We start from the raw sequence: 24,970 nt of genomic DNA, 5'->3' as shown, positions 1-24,970 counted from the left end.
GAGGTGGCGCATCGCATGGTCTTCAGATATCCTTCGCCGCGTCCCGCTCCTCACACCGCCCCTGCAGCTAAATTAAGGTGGTGTGACAGAACCCCGCGGCTCTTGGGCATAGGTGTAAATGCCTCCACCCGGGCGGGTCTGAGAATAACGCTGCTCGAATGAAGCTTAACTGTAGCTGTTCGTGTCTATCCTTAACATTAATAATTATGGCCACCTCACTTGGGAATGGGCACATGGCTTAAGGAGCTATTCATACCCACTGATCTTTGCAAGCATTTACAAAGCTTTGCAGCTGGTGGCTAAGGATGATGTTCAGCTGCTGGTGAGTATAACAAACAAATGCATCTGAAACTAAAATCAAATTTAAAATTACTGCATTTAAAGTTCAGTGTATGTTTATCATTGCCAGGTAAAACAGAAAGCCTTGAATCTGGCAGTTAGAGATGTCTGAGCACAGAGACCTCACTGAAGCGTTTCACACGGGTGCATGCTGCTTTCATAGATCTCCCATCATAGCAGTGATGCCTGTGACTACAGAGGATTATTCTTGGCCTCCATCACTCTCTCTGAATTTCATACTGATACTGTTTGTCACTGCATCATAATTACTCAGTGGTTCAGATTTCTGAAGTGTTTAATAATACATATTTGTACTAAGCTCACTAAAAACAGCCCCTTTTGATTATATTGGAGATAAATGGCAAAAAATTTGTAGTTCAAAATTCTGTACACTTTCAGTTGAACTGTATCTTTGTTTTAGCAGAAATACCAGTCTTACCAAAGGACCTTACTATTAAAAATAGTAAAAAGTTATAGTGAGTATTCACTGATTCACCATTTCCATGTCTGAACAGTCACTAATTCAGTAGTCTCTTCAAAAATTTGGAAGTTAACAGGTTTGTTGCAAGTGAAATTTTCTCTCTGCTTACACAGATCTGGGTCCCTAGACTTGCACAGGCAGTGCTGGCCGCTTTTGCTGATGTGAAGCTTTACTCACTAGTGCGACACCTTGAAAATGCAGAGACAGCGAAGTGGGTGGTGAGTCTGGGCTTTTAAAAACATTTATGCATGTCAATAAACACTGTTTGCTGCAGTGTAAACAACAGCAGAATGACAGTAATTTATCATTATATCTCTAGAACAAGAATTACCACCTTCATTTAAAACTACACAATTTAACTTTTCTCCCTGTGCATAACTTTGTTCATCATTATTTTCAGTACTTCTGCCAGCTGTGTTCCTGGTTTACATGGTATTCCTGTACCCGAACTCTAACAAACACCACGGAAACTCTTCTTACCATTTTTGCACTTTCCTACTATCCAATAAAAGGTTCAAAGATGGGGAGCAGGTGAGAAGATTTCTACTAACAGTACTGATAATTTTTGGCTTGGAATAACACCAGTCTACTGATATTGTTCAAAATGCTTTTATCTTAAAATATAAGGCAACCAAAATAACCAATTTCTGTAGCAAGAACTCTAGCTCATGGGAGGAAGAGCAGTTGTGGTATTTCCTCTAAATTGAAGCCATGATAGAGCTCGTCTTTAAAATTACTATTCTCAAGTCCCCTTGTGCAAATTAGCACTCTGTGGGAAACTTCAAACTGGTCTTTAAAGGACTGGAATTTGTGGCAACACAGGAAAAGATAACAAGAGCTTGTTTGGGTTCAGATACAGGTGAATTTGTGGTAATTACTTTCCTTACCAGCTATCTATTTTAAAGGAAGTATGTGCTTCTAGTTAGCAAATCCACTGCAAATAAAGCAGGTGTGTAGCTGGCAGCCTTCCAAGGAAAAGTATCTTTTTTTCTTATATCTGCAAGACAAGAGTATTTGCACTGAGAGAATCAGTTATCTGCAGCATGAAAAACTGGTCAGAGACGTGACGGTATTTAAATTGTTGAGATATCACCATCTGCAAAAGAATTGACCCAATCTTTTGGTAAAAGTGTGTTTTTCTTATGTTCCCTCATTCTAGCTGTAAGTATTTAGCTTTAATAGCACTTGCAATTGTTATTCGTCCTACTGCTGTTATCCCATGGATACCCTTGGTCCTCAGTCATTTTTTGCAAGAACAGAGGAAAGCTGACCTTGTCCTACACAGCTGCATTCCAGTAGGGTAAGTTCTTTCTGAATTTAAACTGTGACTGTGCACAGCTGTATTTTAAGATTAATTTTACTACCGCAAAGGAAGACAACCCCAAAAAGCTGATGTAAAAAACGAGGTAAAAAATAGGATCCTTTGCAAAAGTTGAAAGAAGGAGCACACTCCCTTTCAATTAATGTGTATGTTGCAAAACAGCACTAGGAGAGATTTCATGAGGGCCAGCCATGAACACCATTCCAGGTTAATCTGGGATTGTGCCAAGGATACCAGGTGATGGCCAATGGCTACAAGTACGGATAATCTCAAAAAAGATGAGGAATCAGGTAATTTTGACAGCTATTTGGAGAAGAGTAGAATCTGATACAAAAGCAGTCCAGCCAATATCAGTGCAACCAACTTTCCATTTTTGCAGATTGGTCACAATAGGAACCTCTTTAATAATTGACCGTGTGTTTTTTGGTGAGGTAAGTTGTTTTAAATTTGACTTACAAGGAGAAGGTTGCGTTTTAGCATTTTAACACTGGCAGATGTTTCAGACTTCTCTAACTTGTTACATCTGTGAATATTTGGCCTGTCATCTCTAAATACATTCTAAGCCATAAACCCCCTTAAACAGTGACTAGTTAGTTATTTTATGGACTGTTACTTAAAATCAGTATGCTCAGCTCTCAATAAATCCAATAGTTATCAACAAAATACAAAACATACACACACCTGTGTTTAATTGCTAAATGTAGGAAATCTGTGACAAGTCCTAGTAGAAAATAACACGTATGAATGAAAACACTGTATCATTTAAGGCCGGTGATGACTCTGTAATTCAATTTAGCTGTTGGTTTTGATTCTGGATTTGTATTTAACTTCTCCCCTTCCTCCACATCTCCCAGTGGGTGCTGGTTCAGCTGAATTTCTTGAAATTCAACGTGCTGCAAAATTTTGGAACATTTTATGGATCTCATCCTTGGCACTGGTACTTCACTCAGGGACTACCAGTCATCCTGGGTACCCATCTGCCTTTCTTTATTCATGGCTGTGTGCTGGCACCAAAAAGGTATCGCATCTTTCTAATGACAGTGATTTGGACAGTCTTGGTGTACAGGTAATTTCTCCTAAGTCTCACTACTATCTTTGACTGGTTGTGTTCTTTTCAAAGCTAGTGTCATCTCTAGAACAAAAAAAGCACAGTATTCAGGTTAAGTGATAGGAAACTTCGAACTATTCAAACAGTCCAAGGAATGATGCCAGTTATTCAATAGAGTCTAGAATTTTATGTAACACTACTTCTTGTATCGCTACCAAGCATGCATTTTTAGAATTGATTAGACCCTTACAGGATCAAGTAGCTCAGCATGAAATTCAGTGGAAAATGGGAAAAAAACCCCTAACAAACCTAACCAACGCTCAAATCACTTACAGGTATTTAAGCAACAACCGAACTAATTAGAAAACTATATTTACTAGATGCCTGTTAGCAAAAATATCATTGCATTTGGTTCTTTAATACATGCCCAGTAAGATGAGAGGTTCTTAGGCCTCTAAAACTTACTCTATTCTCAAGTCTACACACAGCTGCTAAAATTTATCATAGGATTGACTGTATGTCTCATTTTAAGACGAGAAGTAGAAGAAAAGGTAAACTGTTTCTAAGCATCTGAATTAAACGTATATTAAATGAGAGACACTGAGACAAGAAAAGATACAGCAAATTAATAAATACCAAGTAATACAAAGTGACAAATGATATTAGATTACATATTAGCAGAATACAGCAAAAGAGTAGAAGGGCTACAAATGCAATCTCTTCTTACTGTCTGACTCAGAACTGGGTGTAGCTCTATTGCTTTTAGGCCTTTTTTACTCCCTCTGTTTTACAAGAACCTGTTTGGTTACCTGACATTAAGTCTTGCAGTAATCCCCAAAAATATTTTCTAAATTGGCTTGGGAAATTGTGTAAAGATGTATTAGCAGAGGTGAATGTTTCTTTGTTAGATACAAATGTGTACTTGAATCTTAGATTCTCATCCACGCTTTTTATTGTGTTTTATTACAGAAAGCAAATTGGTTAAGTACTAGCTAAGTTACATCTTGCAGTCGTAGATTCAGACCACTTAATTGCTAGAGTAGGAGCCAGGTAATTTTATTAGTGCTTGGTTTAAAGTAATAATTATAATTTAATATGCTCATTATGTTCTTTAAAAGTGACAATTTGGATTTTTACTCTAAACTGCTGCAATGCCAAAAGTTTTTTAGTACATGCAGGTGCTTTCCCTCCAGCCTCCATACTCTAAAAACCACATTTTGTCAACAGAACTGATGCATGTGACTTTCTCGCTGTACTATTATATGTTTTATTACAGCATGCTGAGCCACAAAGAATTCAGGTTCATCTATCCAGTACTGCCATTTTGCATGTTTTTTTGTGGTAAGCATCGTTTCAAATGTCTTGCAACCTTCCCTGTATATAATTTTTACCTAAAGAGAGACCATTAATAGTCAATGTAGGTATTTGACAAAGGATTCTTAAAACTAGCCCAACCTTTTCTTAAAGCTAGGGAAAAAAAAGGAAAAACAAAATTAGGAGCAGAGTGACTGAAGCACAGATGGAGATTTCTTAGCATGGATAAAAGTACTTCCTGCAAAAAATACAAAAATTGCCTCAGTGACTTCTAACTTTTTAGCAATGCCACCCTCGCAGTCAATTTTGTTCCTTGTCTCCTTTGTAATATTTTTCCACCCAGTTCTCTCCAGTATGCCTGACAAATGCCTTGGAGTATTGTTTTTTTTAAGAAAAAGTATTCAAAAACTAAAATTATCGTTTATAGATCCAGGTGTGTTAGTAGATAGTGCAAGGAAGTATTTTATATTTAACAAAACCAGTTATTAACTACAGTAACGTATCTACAGGAAAAGTAAAGATGTAAAGTCTAGTATGCTGAAAAGTTACAAAGGAAAGATTAAACTTCTGAAACATAAAGCTGTATAGCTTTAGTTTAAATACAAGTTCAAAACGGATGAACCAATGAAATCTGTAGTTTCTTTAATCTGTTTGGCTAGTCTAAACAAAAATAAATCTTACTTCAATAATTCTGCTCTCTGATGAGATCAAATATGTAGTATGTTTTGGCTTAGTTCAATAGCAGATTTAAGATGAAACAGTTCTACCTCACATGCAGAAAAATTCAGACCACTACTGTTTGTTAATACCCCTCTTAACTTTCATGTCTATGAGGGACTGAGGTAACCTGCACAATTTCACAAGAGCTAATTTATCACGTTTGGATTCTGTAGTAAAGAAAAAGATGACTAAAGTTATTTCTGGTAACTCAAGTGGTTACAAATCGGTCTTTAAACTGCTCAAAACAGTATAAATAAAAGCAGAAAAAAATCCCACATGAATTTCAAAGCCTTTTCCAAGCACAATTAAAGATAAACTTAAGAGTGTTTCACAAAAGTAGTGAAAAAAAAATGCCTATAATAGAGTATTTCCAGTGGAGCTTAAACCACAGATTAATTAGGGGACTTTATTTTCATCTGAGATAAAGATCTGCAATTTATCAGAACAGACCAGCTGAAGACTAACTTAACTTACTTGTTACTGCCTTCTCAAACAGGCCTCTTCTAACCTGTTTCTGTGATTCAGTAAAGGTGGTCACAGGGCTAGGCTGCATAAAATATTTTTATCTCCTAATACTGACAAGCACCTGACTTAATGAGTGTTTCCAGACTGGCTGCAACATGAAGCGGCCTTCTGTGCCAGATTCATCTAAGCTGTGGTTGTGAGAAACAGTTTTATATAGCTAACTCCCACCAGAAGAAGTGTCTCTTCCTATTATTGGCTCCTTCAAGAAAAGTGGGGAGGAAAGGGCAGGGATGGTAGATGGGAAAAGATAAGAGGAGTAAGCTTTTCCAAGGATAGTAGCCTAAAAACAAGTAACAATAAGGAAATGCTGTAGCTTTCAGCATGTTGGAAAGGAAGAACACCACAGCCATACCAAAGGACATGTAGTTGCCATTTATTCTAACTCTACTTGGACATGCATGAATCAGAACACATCAGTAAGTCAACACACATCATTCATCCAAACTACTGAATGGACTATATTTCCCCACAAGAAATTTAAGCTCTAAAGAGACAAAGCACTGGCTTTGAAATCATACTTCCGTACTTCAAAAGACAGGTATGGGCTTAACATTTACACTGTTAAATCCAGTAGTTAATAAGGGCAAAGTCTAACCTTCAAATTTTCATTCAAAGAGCAAAGACCGAGAACACTATTAAATTACCTCAAAGCAAGGTATTGTTATCAAGCAAGTAATGGTTTTCTAGTAAGTTATAGTACTTTCAGTAATATTGCGTGGAACTGTTAGTATTTGTTTCTTTCTAAAACCTATTCAAATATTTCTATAGGATATTCTTTGAAACACTTGAAAGCATGGAAGAAATCTGCAGCAAGTTTCCTGCTTTTATCAAACTTAGTCCCAGCCCTGTATGCAGGCTTGATTCACCAGCGAGGCTCTCTTGATGTTATGAGTCACATACAGCAACTCTGTAATAACTCTTACCAGTCCCAAGCTTATGTCTTCTTCATGATGCCGTGCCACTCTACTCCATTTTACAGGTATTAAAATAGTTAACAGTGTCCTATACTAAAATCAAACATTTAAGCAGAAATTAAAGTGTGGGTTTTTTTCCTCAGCTTAATAAATTGAGAAGGATAGAGCTATACAGGAAGAGTTTTAATTTTTCATACAGCTAATACAGAATGAATAGGGGAAATAGGCCAAATGCTTATACCACAGAATAAAATTCAGCATCTAAGCTTTATTCGGTTTTTGTAAAACAGCTTTGTATGAGGATATACATTAAGTCTTACGACTTCTGCAAGTAAGTCATAGTGCTTCATTTATTTGTAGCAAAGCTGAAGAGTAATTGTTACAATCAATCTGTTAATTTTACCTTTGCTTCTGCTGCTAGAGAGTAATGTAATTACAACATGCAATGACCAAGGTCATTATTCCAAAAAGTTTGTAATAGATCTTGGCAAGTAAACAAAACGTTAAAGCAGATATGAACAGTGAAGTTCATATGGAAAAGCACCTTTTTAAGAAACTGATGTTGCACAAATAGTATTTTTATTAAGATAAATCTGCTTTCTGTGAACTTATAATAACATAGTAACAACAGCTTGGAGGTGAATCCACTTGTTCTACTTTTGCTTTCATATGAAGTACAGAGGGGAAAAAATGGGACCCTGGGGTAAAAAAACCTAATTATTTGATTTTGGCTTTTACTGTTTAAGTGATGAGTCATTTCAAATCTTACATATTGGTCAGTTTATCCTGAAGTGTTTGTTTTGTTTTTCTCCCTAGTCATGTTCACTGTCCTTTAAAAATGAGATTCCTTCAGTGTCCCCCAGACCTAACTGGAAATGAGAGCTACATTGATGAAGCAGATGTATTTTACTCTAATCCACTTGGCTGGCTTAATAAGGAGTTTTACAATGATACGTTATTACCCAGTCACTTGATCTTCTTCAGTGTGCTAGAACAGGTATGGTAACTGCAAGATCAAACAAACTAGTTTTAAGGTCAAGATAAAAAATAAATTAGGGGGAGTTAAGATTTTTGGAAACTGTTGTCCACAACTTTTTGTAACAGCTTAAACTAAAACTGAACCCTCTAGTCCATAATATAGGTACCATTCCAGCGATACATACACTTTGCATCCATGTATACAATCTCTGTGCTAAGTCTAGATGCCATAAAGTAATGTTTCATGGAATTCTTCTCAAGCCATATTAAATGAAATGTGCAGTATGTTCCCAGAATTGTGCACTTTCAAGTAAGCAACAATGACAAGCAAAAATGCCTGCAGTTAGACTACCTTCTCCCTTCAGTTCTTTTATGAAGTTCATGTACTCAGAAACGGCGTCTGAATTTCCACACTGGATAGGATCAGTCAGGATAGGTACCTCTTTTTCTAGCAGTCTTTCCTAAAATGAAGGATAAAACTTCCAGGGGACAGTTGAATTGATAATTTCATAAGAGTCTGAACACTATTCTGATGCTTCCAACTGCGCTTTCTGACTGTGGAAACCAATGTATGTTCATTTACAGGAAATATCATCGTTTCTAGCTTTAAGGGGCTACAAGAAAACAGCCACTGTCTTTCACACTCATATTCCTCAAGGACGAGTTGGAAGCCACATCTACATCTACAGGAAAAATACTGAAGTGAATCATACCTGAAGATCTGTTTCTAGACTTAAGACCTAATGAGATCAGTTTTGTGTAGCAGGACTATGCTTAGAAGATCTTGTACTGCAGAAAGGAGAGTGTAGTGAGTCTGAAACCGGGTAAGTCAAATGGGGAAGTCTGATCAGGCAGCCACTGCCTGTCTGGAAACACGTAAACGTGTTCCTGAAGGCAACTTCAGTAGTAGTGTGGCAGGGTGGGGCTGTTGACCTACATTACAACACTGGAAAACATTAGGAAGACCAAAGTTACTGTAATAACTACTTAAACAATGAACAAATCAGACAAGACTGGACCATTTTTATGGAACTGTATAGCTATGCTAGGTTTGTTTTATAAATAAACACTTCTATCCACAATGTCTCTTTATTTTTCTTCTACAATATGCAGATATGCAAGACATTTCAAGTGCTTAAATCAGCAAGCTGATTAGGATGCAGCATAGCAAATTCTTCACAATTCAACAGGCTCTTGAACAAGGCCCCCCCCCAAAGACAAGAAGCAAGTGTAAGATTACAAAACACTAACAAATACATTACCATAATGTAGCCATAATGAAGAGCTATTTTTTGAAGGATGAGATGAAGTTAGTCTATCAAACGTTGGCGTTAATTATTGGTACATTATGCATGACTCAAGCTTGAACTACGCTAATGGAATGCAATTAAGCATATTTTTCACACACAAGTCACTGCATGCCTAACTTCTGTAACAATACTGCTGGCACTCAACTATCACTTCCAAAGAACAGTTAAAGCAACAGTACAGAATATGCAAATTTGAAAGCTTGACTTCTGCCTTTTAACAAAAATTTGTAAAAATCAAATTATTTAGAGAAAAGAACTTGCATCTTGCTGCTTTGTTGAAAAACAATTAGTTTTTGGAGAGAATGTGAATTCTGATTTTACTTTTACCATAAATTACTCAGTATTTGGGATCAAAGGGTAATTGCCCCAATTCTATTTCAAGATTTGCCATGTGTCTTCCATTAGTGCGACCATGTTTTTGCCATTTACCTTCTCTTTTATTACGGTGGTGGTACTTCTGAGCTTGTTTTTCATGTCTGGAATTTTCAGTTTGTGTATAAGAAGGCCTTTTAGGTCGACTGCAAGGAGTAAACAAAAGCTTATTACCACTCTTACAGAAAGCATCTCTCTAAAAGCATTTTGAAACACAATTACATTGTCAAGAACAGCTTTTAACATGCTGAGTATGACTGAATTCCCCCCTAAAATTAGTATCAAAGTAGTCCTTTCTCTTGTAAGCAAAACAGGGAGGGGTGGTGCTATTTGTTGAAATCATCAATAAAGTGGTACATTTAAAAGAAATCCTTTCTAGAAATAAGAATGCTCTGCAGCTGCTTGCCCAAAGTTCTTTTTAGGATAAAGCCAGGTAAACAGCTGTTTGATTATCCCTTCTGTGATGCTTGACTGAGGTCTCAATCTGTTTTTCCGTTGCTCTACTATACTCTGCTCTATACAAATCATTAAAAACTTCACAAACCCTCAGGAAAGCAGGCTTTGTGTAGCCACGGGCACTTCAGAGGTTTTCATGTACAAAAGCTACATTTATAGAGAGAGGGGGCACTGACAAAATACTGATGCTCACTTTGTTGCAGTTTTTGATGGAAATAGTGCAATTATACTACATGCTGTTATCATGTGACCAGCATCTCTAGCCTTCTGCTAAGCTACATTAAGATTGTTTTCAACCTCAGTATCGTACAAACATCTGTATAATACTATCAGGAAATGAATTTGAATGTCTGTTTTTTCTGCAAACTGAATTAAAATGCTCAGAATTAAGTATTTCATTACGAAAAAAGTTCATTTTAATGATAAAATAGAAGTATTTGAACTATAAATAAATCAAAACTTACATCATACGTTTGCCAAAACTATATATTAAAAAGGCTACTTGGCAGCTGATAATAGGAGTATCATCCTCTTGGTTGAACTTTTAACAAGAGAAGGAACTACCTGACATACACTTGGTAATCCCAAAGTGGTTAAATATTCAGTTTATGCTGCAATAAACACATGAAGTAATAAGTCTAGAAGAGAAACCTGACTCAAGAACTGCACCTTGATCTAAATACGCTTTGCACTGAATGCCAGCAGATAGAAAAGTTCTATTATGTCTACAAGAATAACTTCTTGTGTATTACACATTAGTTACCTGATCTTACCTGATCAGAAGAAACAGTAGCACAAGAGACTATAGGCCATTTTGTAACAGCAGTGATATTAAAAGCCACATAAAACATACATAGGTGTTCCAGAAAAAGCAAGTTCCTCACAATATATTAAGGCTGCTTGCTTAATTTTCTTTCACCTAAGTCTGTGCAGTAGAAAGAGCCCACCACCTCTGGCTCCATTGGGCCAGGCAGCATACCACAACTGCTCTGTAGAAACCCTGAAAATACCATTAAATATGGCAGAGTAATGCAGGAACCAATTCATGGCAAGGACCTTTGTAAGCAAGTCTGAACAGAATTTAGGTATGGTCAGGATCTGAACTAAAGTCTGTCACCTGAGTAGCTCTGCTCTGAGCAGACTAACTCAGTATTACACTAAGCTGTAACAGAGTAGTGAAATTCCTCAAAAGCCAGCAAGGAACATACCTGCCAGAACAGGACTTTGAGACTGCTCAAATATATACAAAAACCTTTTCATTTGATGAAGGACAACAAGGAAGTCCTAGTTAATGCTTCTTCTGAGACAGTTACTCAATCCATCGAACAAGCAATCATCATAACTGTTCAATCTAAAGTAATCCCACTTGCAGTTACAAGGTTTTCTGAAGAACTCGACAGAAATGCTACATTGTGTTGTGTACGGTGAATCTGTAGTGCCTCCCAAACTAACATCCCACGTACAAAATGTGTAAGGTACTACAGATCCACTTAATACAACACAATCTAGTATTTCCACTGAGCCCCTCAGAAAGTCCTCTAGCGTGTGTATGTATCTATGCCCACAGACACTCATGCAAGCTTGATACATGCATGCTACAAGACTGCCTATTAGAACAGAGACATGAGTTGACTTTGCAAAGACTACTTCATTGTATTAACAAGTTCAGGAAACATGGAAACAAACCTGGGTCCATACTGGGGTGAATTATCATAATGAAAGTAGTATCTGTAGATGTATTTGTCCAAATCCTCAAAAACCTTTTCATTATTATTTTGGTATTCCTTCATATCTTCTAGGTAATCCTTGACATCATTAACAAAATCAGTGAAGAGCATCTGGTCATGTATAAATACCCCATTATGAAAAAACTTATCAATGAAATTTTCTAGTTCTCTCCAGTGATGAAAGTTATGTACAACTTGTTGCAAATACTTTTTCATTAGCCGATTAAATTCATCCACCCTGATGGGATCCGAAACTCTGTTAAAGAGACTAATGAATTCTTGATGAGCACATTCAAAAATACCAGAGCAGCCCTTAAGGCCAAACTGATGTTTTCTATTGCACAAAGGATCATTGAGACATTTCTGTGAATCTGTATCTTTTTCAAACGCTGTAAACTGATGTTTTCTTCCATCTTTGAACTCTTTAGCCACGTTAGGTCCCCTGTAATGCATGTGCTTTGAATTCTCGTAAAAGTTATGCTCTCGATAAAATGTTCGAGCTTTCTTGTTTGCCTCGTGTCTTCTATCGTTTGACTTCTTCTCCTTTTCATCAAAGATGTTTTTTGTGGTGTCTTTGAAGTGTCTGAATGTAGACTTTACAGAATCAGAGAATTTTTTCAGGTTTTCTTTCACTGCTTCTTTAGCCTGCTTAATCTTTTCTTTATGGTGTCTTACGAACTCTTTTGTGGAATTTTTCATAGCATCAAAAGTTTCCTTAACTGAACCAAAAAATGATTCCTTTGATTTCTTTTTAGTCTTACTCTGCCCCTTAGCACCTTTCTTTTGTCCCTTTTCATACGTTTCCTGTTTTTCAGTTTGGTCTTTTGCTTCAACATACAGCTTCTCCCATAAGTCAGAGCGTTGCTGCTCGAAGTTTAGCTTTTTTTCTAGTTCTACTAGTCTTCCTCGCAGAGCTTCTATTTCTTGATTTTCTCTTAATGTATCATCATCTTCATTAGCATTGTCAGGTGTTTGACGAGAACTTAACTGTTCCAGTTCTTTTTTTAGAGCTTCCGTAACATGACGTTCTTTGTCCAGTTCTCTCCTTAACATCTGTGCTTCTGCAAAGAGTGTTTCCTTTTGCCTAAGAAAGTTGTGGTTTCTTTGCTTTTCCTCTTCCAAATGTTCCCTTAGTTTCTGATTTTCCATTACAATAGACTCCGTGCTAGTACCTTTATCTTCTAAGTTTCTAATTTGTTGTCTCAGCTTTCTTAATTCTTCCTGAAGTGAGGCCAAAGCTTTTTCTTCTTTCTCTAGAGATTCTCTTAAGTGCTGATTTTCTGCAGCAAGACTTTTTTTTTGAGATTCAAAGGATTTCTTCTCCACCTCAGTAGAGGTCAAACACGTGGCAAAATCTCCCTTGAGTGACTAATACAAGCAAAAAGACACAAGCAAAAATACTACAATTAGAATTGTTATAATTTCAGGTAGAAAAGTGAAAGACCAAGTGTCCTGGTTTCAGCTGTAACAGTTATTTTTCTCCTTCCTAGTAGCTGTGTTTTGGCTTTAGTCTGAGAAATAATGCTGATACACAGTGTTTTAGTTGTTGCTTAAAGTAACACTTAGTCTGATTAAGGACTTTTCAGTCTCATGCTCTGCCAGTGAGGAGGGGCACAGGAAGCCGGGAGGAAGCTGAGACAGGACACCTGACCCAAACTGGCCAAAGGGGTATTCCATACCACAGCACGTCATGCCCAGTATATAAACTGGGGGGAGTTACCCAGAAGACGCAGATCGCTGCTCGGGTCGGGCTGGGTATCAGTTGGCAGGTGTTGAGCAATTGTATTGTGCAGCACTTTTGTTTATTGTTTGTTTTTCCTTTCCCCTTTTAGTTTTATATTCTCTGCCTTTGTTATTTCCCTTATCATTAGCAGTAGTAATAGTAGTTTTGTATTATACCTTAGTTACGGGACTGTTCTTATCTCAACCTGTGGGGTTTACATTCTTTCGACTCCCCTCCTCATCCTGCCCAGATGGGGAAGGGGTGGAGATGTGAGCAAACGGCTGCATGATGCTGAGTTACTGGCTGGGCTTAAACCAGGACACCAAGGTAGCCCAGGCAGAGTTTACTCGTCATTTTGGGTGCAGTGACACATGTCGCAGCAAGATGCAAAAAATAGAGCTAACTTGTTTATCTCAGATATACACACAAACACTTTCTTAGCAACAAAGACCACGTGAGAGGCTTCCCCTTCCAACCAGAGGTCATCATCCCTTGCTTGGTTTAACTAGGTAAAGGATAGTAGACTGGGTACATGAATTGTAACATCCTAAAAGGATATGAAAACGTGCCTGGTTGATTTATGTTAAGCAAACTGGATTTACAGATTACAAAACAAAATATGTTAGCAGAAGCAAGGGCATTGAGCAGGTGGGACAGAAATTCAGGAACTCATTTTAAATCAAATCTGTTGTTGAAGATACATGTTCATGTAACAATATCCTAACTCAAAAGGATTTCCCCAGACTCTTGACATCCTTGACAAACTCTAGAACTAAATATATTGAATTATATATAGATGCTCCTATTAACAACATAAATGAAAAAACACTCAAACCACACACACACACAAAGCACTCCCTAATCATCTCTCTGGGTAATTAACAGTAAAAAACTAAAAAAGTATAGGTCAAGTATTTAAAAAAAATAATAACCATTGACAATTTGAAAAGCAAATTATAAACCTATAATAGGTTTTTACCAGCCTGTTCTACGTCAGCTGTCTTCATTAATTACAACCTGGCACTATGACATAGGAAAAGACACAATCTCTGTGTCTGGATAGCTCCCAGACTACATACGTAAAACCCAGTATGTTTAAACACATTCCAACAACAAATTTGATCAAAATAAAAAATTTTTGTCAAGAATTCAGGGGAAAGAAAAATTAGATTGTCAGAACAAACTTGCTATAGAAAAATATGTAATGGATTTGTGTGACAAATTGATTTCGCTTAGTGTAAGTTACAGACATAACAGAATAACCCAGTAGATTTCAGCTAAACTCATACCTACCCCCACTTTATGATACACTTTATCTCCTTGCTCTTGTTGGCACTGGTAGAGATCCTCTTTCATATCTTTGAAGTCACGTGTCTTTGTCACCAGATTCTGACGTTTCTGGATCTGTATTGTACCTACAAAGATAAATAACTTGCTTTTGATAGTCTGACTTGCATTAAGCAGTTAAGAGGAACCGCTGAACCCAAACGTCATCTTCATTTTCTCTGCAAATCCAGAAGCATTCTTACTTTGCAATTTCTGCCCAGTACTTACTAGCAACTGCTTAGCTGCAACAAAATGAAGACTATAAAACCAGATTTTTACATATTGATTCTGTTTCTTCCAGAGATAAAAAAATTCTTAAACAGACCCACTATTACACTGTCTTTTATTTGATGACAGCAAATGAAGGAATTTTGGAACACTACATAGAAGTAAGTTAGATACAACACAACAGAAGTTATGGAGGAAAGGTTACATGCAACTTTTCTGTCATTTTGTAGTAACATGCAAGCCAACCAGGATAAAAGGGAGACCATTAGTCCATGCATTATCCACTTCAGAACTTCAACACCTTACTGTTAAGTTACATGAATGAGAGGCTATGAGCACAGTATTTAAACTTCCATGCAGAAACACAATTATTACACACTGCTCACAAGGCAGGAAGTATCTGCAGGCCCTGTCTTGTCATTCTTATCATGAGTGAAGGCTAAAGGGTAAGTAAGTATCTTATTTTTCAATTGTCAGATAAAGGCTGAGACACACTTTTTCAGAAAAGATAGCTCCATTGTACTAGCCACGGATTTTTTCCATCAAGTAAAACTTCTTTACTGGTACTTTCCTACCTATACACATATTCTGTAAATCCTAACACCGATGTAGTATTCATTTCTTTTCTTTAAAGATTCTCTTGAATTGACTGTACAGCAGATGGCAACAGCAAGTTTTAGGTATTTCTTTCGAAAGCAATGCAGCATATGCAGAGTTCTATTTCTGGATTTACAGGTAGGGGATGTATTATCAAACAGAAGAAATTCTATAATTACTATTACACCGAGGAATTCAATTTCTATTCAATGTATTGTCAAGTATGAACTTAAAAACAGACAGTGCTCTATTAAGCCAGTTGAGCCCCAGTTCAGCTAAGGGAAAGGAATGTTTCTGCAGCACTGATTGTTTTTAAGTTTACAGAGTCCTAATAAACTCTGTAAGGACAGATCCTTGTGTAAGTGAATTTGAGTATACTGACAGTAAATTTGGTTTTCATATTTATGTTTTATAGATACTTTTGAAGAATTCCATTGGTTCTAAGAACCTGAAGACTGCATCTGAAAAATCATTTAGTGTAAATGTTAAGAGGAGCCTGAATTACAGGAAAACACTGGAAACTCCTGTTTCTCTCCGTATCAATAATCATAATTGGTAGATACAGTAAGCAAGAATTACATTAAGCAACACAGAAAGAGTAACAAAGACACTGAAAATGCATGTAATGCGGTACCATCCCTCAGTAATTGGTTTGTGTTTCCAGCTGGTACTCCAAGTCACAGTACCCTTCAGGTTCTGTAAGTAATCTATCCAAATCCCTAACAATACAGCAATGTTCCCTTTCTCAGACCCTGGTTAAAGAAAAAAACAACTGTCTTACTGTCCATAGGGAGACATTCTTCTGGCAAAAGCTTCCTAACTTCAGCTTTTCCATTTACCTCTGCTTCTAGCACGTCAACAGACATCAGTGTTTAACGTCAGCTACTAGCTGCAGCTGCTACATAGAAAGTATTTTACACGACTGGATTAGTCATTCCTATAATCCTGCATATACTAGTAATTCCTAAGACTTGATTTATTTATTTTTTTAATGTAAGTATGCACACATACATGGGTGCATGTGTACACATACACACTATTTATAAAGTTAATCTGAATACAAACACGGTATCCACAATACATCACTCGTGACTTACCTTCAGGTTTACCTAAGAAAAAAAAAAGTGCCAAGTGAAAATTAGTATACATCTCAAAATAAATGTCAAAACTTCGAACCCAGTCAAAATCAAATCCAGTTAGAATCATATTCCCAGTTTCAAATTGAATCACAAGTCTTAGGACTTCTTTCATATAAAACTAAATCTACTTAGAAAAAATTACTGTTGAAAATAAATGCCCTTTCTTATAACACCACATTCATCTTAGAAGATCAGGATTCCACCACATAAATTTAGGTCTGGACTGAGCTCTGCTGTTTTGTTAAATGTAGTAACAATCTGTGTAATGCTTAACTTTAGGCAACGCGCTGAACGCAGAGGAATTGCTGCTCTCCTGCATTCCCTAAACCACTCTGGAATTGCAAAGACAAGTACAGCGTATTCTTCTCCAACAGAGAGAGAAAAATAGCGACACTATGGACTCTCGTAAAAAACATGCCTTGCTTTTTATGGTACATTTACCAATGAATATATATGGGACAGAAGCCTGAAATAATTCTCTGAATGCTGTTAGGAATGGTAAGCACTACCACAGATTTATTTCAAAAGAAAAGATGTGAAAAATGAAGGGTACACACTGCAGCATGAGAACAGTAAGGAACTGCACCTGGAAGGGCAACCAAAATTGATGAGTTTACTTTAATTTTAAATTCGTGTATATTAAATACAATTGCACTGCTGAAGAGCCTGCCTATATTATCCATACATTAGCAGTTGCTTTTTCTCTTTTTCATGTTTAGATTGTTAGCGAAGAACACTGGGGGAAAAAAAACAGAGTCACAATAAAATGGTATTTTTTACATAAAATATTAATTCTGTGTATTTTGTTTTCTATAAACTCACCATAGAAGTGTCCAAAGCCCATGCTGATTGCAATCACCAAAGCCAGTATGATGCATCTGTTAAGGCCACTACTGAACTGGCGTTTGTGCTGCTCTTCTTCGGGAGGTTCAGACTCCGGTTCCGCTTTTGTCCCCCCCTCAGCCTCAGAGCTGGGGATCGGCCTCTTCTTAGCCCGACGTTTTCGTACTGTGGGACTGGACTGGTCGCTCGTTTCATCACTACTTGATTCATCATTGCTAGCCTGAGATGAAAAAACTGAAAACCAGCACAAAACGTTCCTTAAAATGCATTAATTGTTGCTTTAAAAATCAATTTGAGTACGACAATCCGTATTTATGCAACATCTATTTGGCATTTATCTTTGAGAACATTAATAAAACAAAATAAAAATTGTCAATGTACTATTTTATGCTAGCTATTATGCAAGGAATGCTTGATGTCCAAAGTTAAAGATTCATTTTTTCCAAGGAAAAGATAGAGAATCAAGGAATCATGAGCAAAAAACTGTACGGTACTTTCCCATACTGTACCACTCACTCATTAGAAAATGTTTCTTGCAGGCAATCCTGCCTCATACACTGTCTCTGCAAATTCTTGTGAAGCAGAAAGATTAAGAATTCAGTTTTCCTTTTCTTACAGATATTGAGAAAGAACTATTTAATAATGAAAGAGCAACATAAAGGCTTGCTAAGAAAAAGCCTGCTAAGAAGCTATAGACATGGTTTTATTACATTCTCTCAAAAGAATTCCTTCTGTGATCTACATGCAGCTGCAGACAAAATTCCATTAAAATTCCATTAATGCAGGTATTATACCCAAAGGTTTGCATTGCACATTTAAATATGTAAATTTGTTTACTTTCAATATCTACCATATACTACCTATAAACATCTTTACCCACCTTTCAAAAAAGGTCAATTTTAACTACTACTGCACAGGAAGGGAACCACTCAGGTGGTTCTGTATCTGTCCCTCCCTAAGGAGGGATCTCACCAAGCTACTCTCCATCATTTACCAGCAGTCCTGGTCTAGTGGGCAGGTCCCTGAAGACTGGAGGTTGGCCAACATGCCGCCTCTCTACAAAAAGGAGATGAAGGAAGACCTGAGAAACTTCAGGCCTGTTGGCCTGACCTCAGTGCTGAGGAAGGTCATGGAGCAGATCGTCCTAAATGAGATCACACAGCACATGTGGGAAAACCAGGGGATCAAGCCTAGTCAGCATGGGTTCATGCAGGGCAGGACCAACTTGTTCTCCTTCTGTGACAAGGTGACCCACCTGATTAATAAGGGAAAGGCTGTGGACATTGCCTGTTTGGTCTTCAGTAAAACATTTGACACTGTCTCCTACAGCATTCTCCTGGAGAAACTTGCTGCTCATGGTCTGGATAGGTGTGTTCTTTGCTGGGTTAAAAACTGGCTGGACGGCCGAGCCCGAAGAGTGGTGGTAAATGGTGTCACATCCAGTTGATGACTGGTCACTAGTGGTGTCCCTCAGGGCTCTGTGTTAGGGCCAGTGTTGTTTCATATATCTATTGATGATTTGGACAAGGGGATCAAATGCACCTCAGTAAATTTGCAGATGACACCAAGTTGACTGGGAATGTTGATCTGCTGGAGGGTAGGAAGGCTCTGCAGAAGGATCTGGACAGGCTCCACTGATGGGCTTTGGCCCATGGTATGAGGGTCAACAAGGCAAAGTGCTGGGTCCTGCACTTGACACATAACAACCCCAGGCAGGCTTGGGGAAGAACGGCTGGAAAGCTGTTCATGGAAAAGGACCTGGGGGTGCTGACTGACAGAGGCTGAACATGAGTCAGCTTTTACCCAGGCAGCCAAAAGGCCAGTGGCATCCTGGCCTGTATCAGAAATCATGTGTCCAGCAGGGCCCGGGAAGGGATCATCTCCCTTATTTGGCACTGCTGAGGCTGCACCTTGAATCCTGTGTTCAGTTCTGGGTCCCTCACTACAAGAGAGACATTGAGATGCTGTAGCAGGTCCAGACAAGGGCAACAAAGCTAATGAAGGATCTGGAGCACAGGCTTTACAAGGAACGGCTGAGGGACCTGGGGTTGTTTAGTCTGGAGAAGAGAAAGCTCAGGCAGGACCTTATCACTCTCTACAACTATCTGAAAGGAGGATGGAGAAAGGAGGTGGCTCTTTTCCCAAGTAACAAGCGATGAGACAAGAGGTAACAGCCTCAAGCTGCACCAGGGGAGATTTAGACTGGATATTAGGAACAAATTATTTACCAGGAGGGTGATCAGGCATTGGAACAGGCTGCTCAGGGAAGTGCTGGAATCATTGTCCCTAAAGTGTTCAAAACCCACGTAGAGATGAGGCACTTAGTGACATGGTTTAGTGGTGGACTTGGCAGTCTTGGGGTAAAGGTTGGATGCAATGATCTTAAAGGTCTTTTCCAACCTAGTTGATTCTATGAGATGACTCTAACAGTCTGAATCCAAACCACTTCCATTACCTGACTGATGTTTTGGAGATTGAATTGGCTGAGATTTGAGATAAGCCCAAATTCTAACCATAAAAAAAAAAAATATATCTTCTTTTTGTAAAATAGTGTTTATGATTCCATTTCTATGATCACATTCCTATGGCCCAAAAGCCATATATTCTAGCTGGGGAAATAACAACAGAGCTGTAATTGCTTGTTGTTTAGTGGTACAAATGCTTGCTGCATGTACTGTAAATAAATGTATATAATCCAGTATGTAAGTAATGATTATTTAATCTCTCTCCTTTGAAAGCATAAGTTTCAAGTGTAAGGCAAGTATCAACGGGAAGCTGTAGCAGGGTGAAAAAGCAGCTTTCAGCTATCTATGTTCATGTACCTAATTCACATGCCCAAAATAGATTCAGTGTGATCAATGAAGCCTCCAGCACATGACAAAGTGCTCCTGCTCAGACACTAAATTTGATGCCCGCAATTACACAATGCTAATGCCCCTTCTAGATACATGGTTGTTCATTCTCATACCAGAGATCATCACTCAAATGTAGAAATATAAATACAGAGTTACTGTCCTTGAACATTTCACAACTGAACAATCGTTTGTTTGAGCGAAGCCATGCACACACCACTGAACAGACAAGAATGCCAAGCAGTGCTAGCCATTACCTATAAAAAGCATTACCGACTAAGATCCTTCACTTAAAATAAATTCCAACTTAACAGAAGTGATTGCATCAGCCCCAGAAAAGATTACCTATTAGAGTATCTGGAATACACATCTCATTTCTGACTCCACAGACAAGCAACATGTCAGATAACGAAAGATAACTTCCCCTCTTACGAAAATAATCCATTTTAGTCAGTTAGTCAAACCACACTGACCAAGCAGACATTGCAATGAAGACAAATCACTTTAACCACTACTTGACATGCAGATTGTTTGATGAATTTATATAGCTTGGCAGAAAAGGACACTATTTGAGAGTCAGTCATTGAAGCAGATGCATACTTCCCTAGCCCTGGACAATGAAGACAAGCATTCTGAAATTAGTTGGGAGAGAGGTATTTAGAATTTACTAGAATGCAGAGGTCAGACATTATGAGAGATTATGGAGGACATACTTAATAAGGCAGATGTTATCATCAGTTATTTGGAATTTTTAGGGATTTTTCGACAACCAAAGAAGCTTACACATATGGAATACAAAAGTGGTTAAGGAACAAGCTGCTTCTAGCCAAATGAAAAATTCTTTTGATATACACTGGATAGCAAAGAATAGGAAAGGAGGAAAAAAAAACCCCAGACAATAAGAAAGCAACGAGAAAAAGCTGTAAGACACTTAGAGCCATTCAAAAGCACTTACTGGCAAGTCGTCAACAGCATTACTCTTTCAGGCAAGAATGACACTGCCTTACAGCTGCTGTAAGAATTCTGTACAAAGCTGTACTCTAACATTCACAGGATGAAAAGGACTATAAATGAAACAAAGTGTGACCACAATACAGTGCAAAAATTCTAGCTTCTGCTATGATTTTGCAGTGTCACATCTACTCTACAAACCACATGAAGTAACAATGTCAGTGATCAGTTTGTCTTTCTGACATTTCCGCACAGACACAGCTCAGTTTATTTCAGCACATGAGAGCTTCTTCTAGTTAACTTCAATCATGAAGCAATATTAAAACATTCTGTTTGCATGAAGACAGCCTAAGCAGGAATTGGTCTGCAGGTAAAAGTTTTAGTATCTATATAAGGAAAATCTGAAACTCATCTTTTTCCAACTCTACAGAAAACTCAACAAGAAGTGAATGGCAAAGATTCCCATCACCAAAAAAGTGGCATGAAAATTCTGACTGCTAAAACTCTGGCATTTAAAATAAATGCAAAAGTACTCCAGGCATTTTCTGTAATACATGGTCAATCAAACACACAGCACTAAAGACCATGCTGAAATCAGCTCCAGTTAGAAGGAATTCTTTTTGCCAGTCACACAGATTTGGAATCCAGCAAGAACCATTCATTTAAAACAGTCAAGCACACACATTAAAAAGCATTACAAAGCTTACTGATGTCCATTCCAAATCTACATGTAAGGTTAACATTTTGGAAAAAAAGCAAATACAACACTGACAGCTCAGCCAAATTCTCCAGTGAGGACTGGCTTTTAGCATCTGTTCAGAATATCACTACTGTAAGATCAAGTCAGATTGCTACTGTTAATTTTAAGAACACTCCATGCAAGCCATAAGCAATCAGCTTTACACAAGCTGATCCGATTTAATCACACCACCTTGGAAAGGAAGACTGTGAGACACATGCTCTTTCACCTCATTTCCCCATCCCCTTACACAATCAGGAATCTTCCTCAGCTCCTCCAGCCAACTGACTTTTGTGTACAAGAACACAGGGGAAAAAGTAACAAAACAAAACATTTTTAGAACTCTGCCCTAAAAGAAAAGTCAATAAATTTTAAATTGAAAATGAAGTCAAGTCATCCAGAAGACTTAAAGAAGGTGACAGCTTTGCTGTGAATCATCACTCATCATATTTATATGCTAAGCCGTCATTGTCTCATTCAAATGGATACTATACAGATAGGCGAGTGTTTAACGAGGCTCTATTCTACTTCTACAATAAAATAGTATTTTAAGAAAAGTCCTGCTATAAACTCATTTTGAAAATAAACTCATTTTGAAAACAAAAGTCAGTAACATAAAAGTGTTGTAGAAAATAAAGAGAACAGAGATTACAAATAAGCAGCCAAACAATTAAAAAGAAAGACCAGAAAACTAGAGAAGGGTAACACAAGAGTAAGTATTTTTGTTGGGGTTTTTCTTTTAATTGGCCTAATATTCTTATCCTTCCTCCTGCATATAATGCATTGCATATTTCTGCCAAGTACTGTGAGAATCTTAAAAAAAAAATATATATATATACATACTTTACATAACTATGAAAGCAAGCAAAAATTTTTTGTAGTCATGCTGCTATTAGTCTGCATGGCCCCAGAAGTCAATTCTCTCCCAGCTGCTTGTTATTTATGCCAGCGCTGTAAAAGCCTCCAAAATTGCCAAGAGAAAACCTACAATTACTCTATGAATTGAAAGTAATTTTAATTCTCAAAAATATGCTAAAAATTTACTTTCTATTTAAAATAGCCAACACTTATCGGGAGAGAAAGCTTTCAAACAAAAAGATTGCAGGCATACCTTTGAACAAAGGCTGAGATTTAGGGTAACTAGAGTTCTTCTAGACACTGCAAATACTTGGACATGTACTCAGCAAGAGCGATTATCTTTTCCCCTCTCCACCCAGAGAAGGTTCCCTAAGCAAAGACTGCTTTGTTTTGGTTTGGTTTTTTCCTGGTGACATTCCTGCACACAGTTGCTTAGTGCTTTATTGCTCTTACCAGTTTCTAGATGGGAAAATGCATATTGACTGCTAGAGGAGGAACCCATGTTAAAATCAGCTGAACTTCGAGCTTCTTCACCCTCAGCTGGAGCTTCCTCCTGACTTTGAGTTTCTTCTGATTTTGGAGCTTCAAGTGTAACAATGTCAGAATCATCACTAATAGTTCCAATGCAGGACCCATCATCAGGGATTTTTTCTTTATTTCCCTAGGGAAATGGACAATGTAAAAATTATTCAGATACATACAACAAAATAATTCTGAAAAACAGCAAGAATTCTTAATGCTTTAAAAAAAGGAAAATCTGTATCTTTAATGCTTTCAAAACATAGCTTGGCATTGTCATATGGGGCTTACAGAAGCTTCTGAACAACATAATGCAATTTACCTCTGGAACTATCTGAGTTTCCTCAAAAGCAGAAAGAGTATTATCTGCCACCGGTATCTCTTCATCATTGCTGCACTGAGCTATACAAAGAGGAAAACCACACAAACATGGGATTAAAACCAGTAACCACAAAATGTGCCCACTCATACATAATATCAAAATGTGTGTAATTGTGGCAGATTTCTAGTATCTTCTCGTATCAGGGAAGTTTTTCTAAAAATACAGTAAATCTCCTTTTTAATAACCCTCTAACAAAAATTAGAGTCCAGTTCATTATTACATAATACAGTGGTTCGGAGGATACTTGAATTCAAATGGTCACACTGATCATAATGCAGGTAACCTCTAAATGAAAAGCAGTCAGGTAAAAACCAACACTGTGACACCACAGTACATCTGTATGCCAGGATAATAAAACTGTTTTCCAGACAGTCACTGGAGTTTGAGTGTCTAGTCCTATTTCTACAAGGAGAGGTCATGAATTTGGAAACATGGGCAAGCTCAAATTTAGTCCACTGCACACTGAACCCCTCACGTCTGTGTTCTCATGCCAATATTAAAACATCTAGTATCCAATTTAGTAATTAACATCAGTGGAAGGATTTTCACTTTATTAATAAGCACCAGACTTACACTTCTAACTCAAGAAATGCTAACACAGAGCATTTTTTTAGGTGTAAAAGCATTGATGGTTCCTTCCAAATTACTCTTATTTCATGTATGACATTATTAAGGAGTATCTCTTCTATCAACAGCACTTGTATAAACTATCTTCCAGCAACACCAGTGCATACTGTTCTATAACACATCTAAAGTATGGACAAAATGAAAGCCATTCTACTCATTTCATCTATTTCAAGAAAAAATACTTTCATAGAGCTGATTATTTTCCATACCTCTGATGAAGCAAGCACTCTGACAGAGGCCTACAAACCCTATCACAAATACTAATTTTGTGCCAATGCTACAACAGATACTTACCTGGTTTTTGGAACTATTCCTCTTTTAATATCTTACCTTGCAAATCAATTGGTTGCTCCTCTTCTTGCAAAGAAACATATTCTTCTGAAACAAACTCTTGGTTATCATTTGTGCTTCCATTTTCTGAAGTCACTGTCTCTATGTCAGAACCCTGGAGTCGAAGAGTTTTAAATGAACATCACAGATTTCCATCAGTAAAGCAGAAGGAAAAGGTTACAAAGAAAACAGAACTCTATTAATAAAAACAGAAGAGTAATAACCTTTAAAACTGAAGATTTTAAGCAAAGAAAACAAGAGAAATACCAAGTAATTTGCTAGAGGGAAGCAAACGTTGGTGTGTAATACTTATGACCATGATTGAAAAAAGGCAGAGGACAACTGGGGGGG

At 37.5% G+C, this 24,970-nt stretch overlaps 2 protein-coding genes across 2 annotated transcripts in view; one reads left to right on the top strand and one right to left on the bottom strand.

Annotated features, from left to right (window-relative positions):
• Positions 1-3: 3 nt before the first annotated feature.
• On the top strand, positions 4-8,486 carry PIGB (phosphatidylinositol glycan anchor biosynthesis, class B; the record flags this gene model as incomplete). Its single annotated transcript, XM_010013233.1, has 11 exons — positions 4-23; positions 202-322; positions 934-1,038; positions 1,221-1,351; positions 1,980-2,120; positions 2,521-2,572; positions 2,996-3,207; positions 4,466-4,530; positions 6,517-6,727; positions 7,479-7,659; positions 8,226-8,486. Coding segments are annotated over 11 exons (1,371 nt in total), but the record flags the coding sequence as incomplete, so codon positions are not given.
• Positions 8,487-8,716: 230 nt separating this feature from the next.
• Positions 8,717-24,970, bottom strand: part of CCPG1 (cell cycle progression 1) — a 20,799-nt gene continuing 4,545 nt past the window's right edge. Inside the window, exons 2-8 of the mRNA XM_010013232.1 lie at positions 24,620-24,734; positions 23,603-23,682; positions 23,215-23,422; positions 17,341-17,595; positions 14,528-14,643; positions 11,465-12,873; positions 8,717-9,468 (exon numbers count right to left, since the gene is read on the bottom strand). Of these exons, the coding sequence (XP_010011534.1) occupies positions 9,288-9,468; positions 11,465-12,873; positions 14,528-14,643; positions 17,341-17,595; positions 23,215-23,422; positions 23,603-23,682; positions 24,620-24,734 (2,364 nt within the window). The 3' untranslated portion in view covers positions 8,717-9,287. The remainder of the gene's footprint in view (positions 9,469-11,464; positions 12,874-14,527; positions 14,644-17,340; positions 17,596-23,214; positions 23,423-23,602; positions 23,683-24,619; positions 24,735-24,970) is intronic.

The sequence above is a fragment of the Nestor notabilis genome, unplaced genomic scaffold (assembly GCF_000696875.1).
Source record: "Nestor notabilis isolate BGI_N333 unplaced genomic scaffold, ASM69687v1 scaffold2684, whole genome shotgun sequence".
Taxonomy (NCBI): Eukaryota; Metazoa; Chordata; class Aves; order Psittaciformes; family Psittacidae; genus Nestor; species Nestor notabilis.
This window is presented reverse-complemented; position numbering and strand designations above follow the sequence as displayed.